General features: G+C 51.3%; 1 protein-coding gene across 1 annotated transcript in view; it reads right to left on the minus strand.

Annotated features, from left to right (window-relative positions):
• Positions 1 to 777, minus strand: part of B3GNT3 (UDP-GlcNAc:betaGal beta-1,3-N-acetylglucosaminyltransferase 3) — a 6,994-nt gene extending 6,217 nt beyond the window's left edge. Inside the window, exon 1 of the mRNA XM_017879564.1 lies at positions 747 to 777. Within this exon, the coding sequence (XP_017735053.1) occupies positions 747 to 777 (31 nt within the window). The remainder of the gene's footprint in view (positions 1 to 746) is intronic.
• Positions 778 to 1,033: the final 256 nt, after the last annotated feature.

Genomic DNA, 1,033 nt, shown 5'->3' on the forward strand with positions numbered 1-1,033 from the left:
TTTTTTTTTTTTTTTTAATTATGGCCATCTTTTTTTTTTTTTTTTTTTTTTTTTTTGAGATGGAGTTGCCCAGGCTGGAGTACAGTGGTGCAATCTCGGCTCACTGCAACCTCCGCCTCCTGGTTCGAGTGATTCTCCTGCCTCATCCTCCAGAGTAGCTGGGACCACAGGCACGTGCCACCACACCCGGTTAATTTTTTTTTTTTCTTTTTTATTTTTTTTTGAGACAGAGTCTCGCTCTGTCGCCCAGGCTGGAGTGCAGTGGCCGGATCTCAGCTCACTGCAAGCTCCGCCTCCCGGGTTTACGCCATTCTCCTGCCTCAGCCTCCCAAGTAGCTGGGACTACAAGCGCCCGCCACCTCGCCCGGCTAGTTTTTTGTATTTTTTAGTAGAGACGGGGTTTCACCGTGTTCACCAGGATGGTCTCGATCTCCTGACCTCGTGATCCGCCCGTCTCGGCCTCCCAAAGTGCTGGGATTACAGGCTTGAGCCACCGCGCCCGGCCCACACCCGGTTAATTTTTTAGAGATGAAGTTCCACCATGTTGGCCAGGATGGTCTGATATCCTGATCTCATGATCTGCCCACCTTAGCCTTCCAAAGTGCTGGGATTACAGGCATGAGCCACCGTGCCCGGCCAGAACCCAGAACTTTGACAGGTAAGGTATGCCCACCTCATATGTCCCTCAACTCGGGGTCACTGGGAGACTCCCTTCCCAGGCCTCAGGGCCTCCCAGAATCTATCACAAGGGACTGCGTCATGGATGGCACCAAACATCCCTCAAAGAGAACCTGGCCAACTCTCAGCCACCTGGGGCACAGACAGGTGAATATCTGTGAATATGCATGAGTCCAATCCTGTTAACTGTCACAGTGACTCAGCAGCCCTAGAGTGTTAACTGAGCACCTACTGTATGCTAGATGCTGGGGAGGCAGCCGTGACCAAGCCAGCCCTGCCCTTATTATAATAAGTAGAACAGCTTAGGCACATGGTGAAACCCCATCTCTACAAAAAACACAAAAATTAGGCTGGG

This window comes from Rhinopithecus bieti, unplaced genomic scaffold (genome assembly GCF_001698545.2).
Source record: "Rhinopithecus bieti isolate Rb0 unplaced genomic scaffold, ASM169854v2 scaffold_9899, whole genome shotgun sequence".
NCBI lineage: Eukaryota > Metazoa > Chordata > Mammalia > Primates > Cercopithecidae > Rhinopithecus > Rhinopithecus bieti.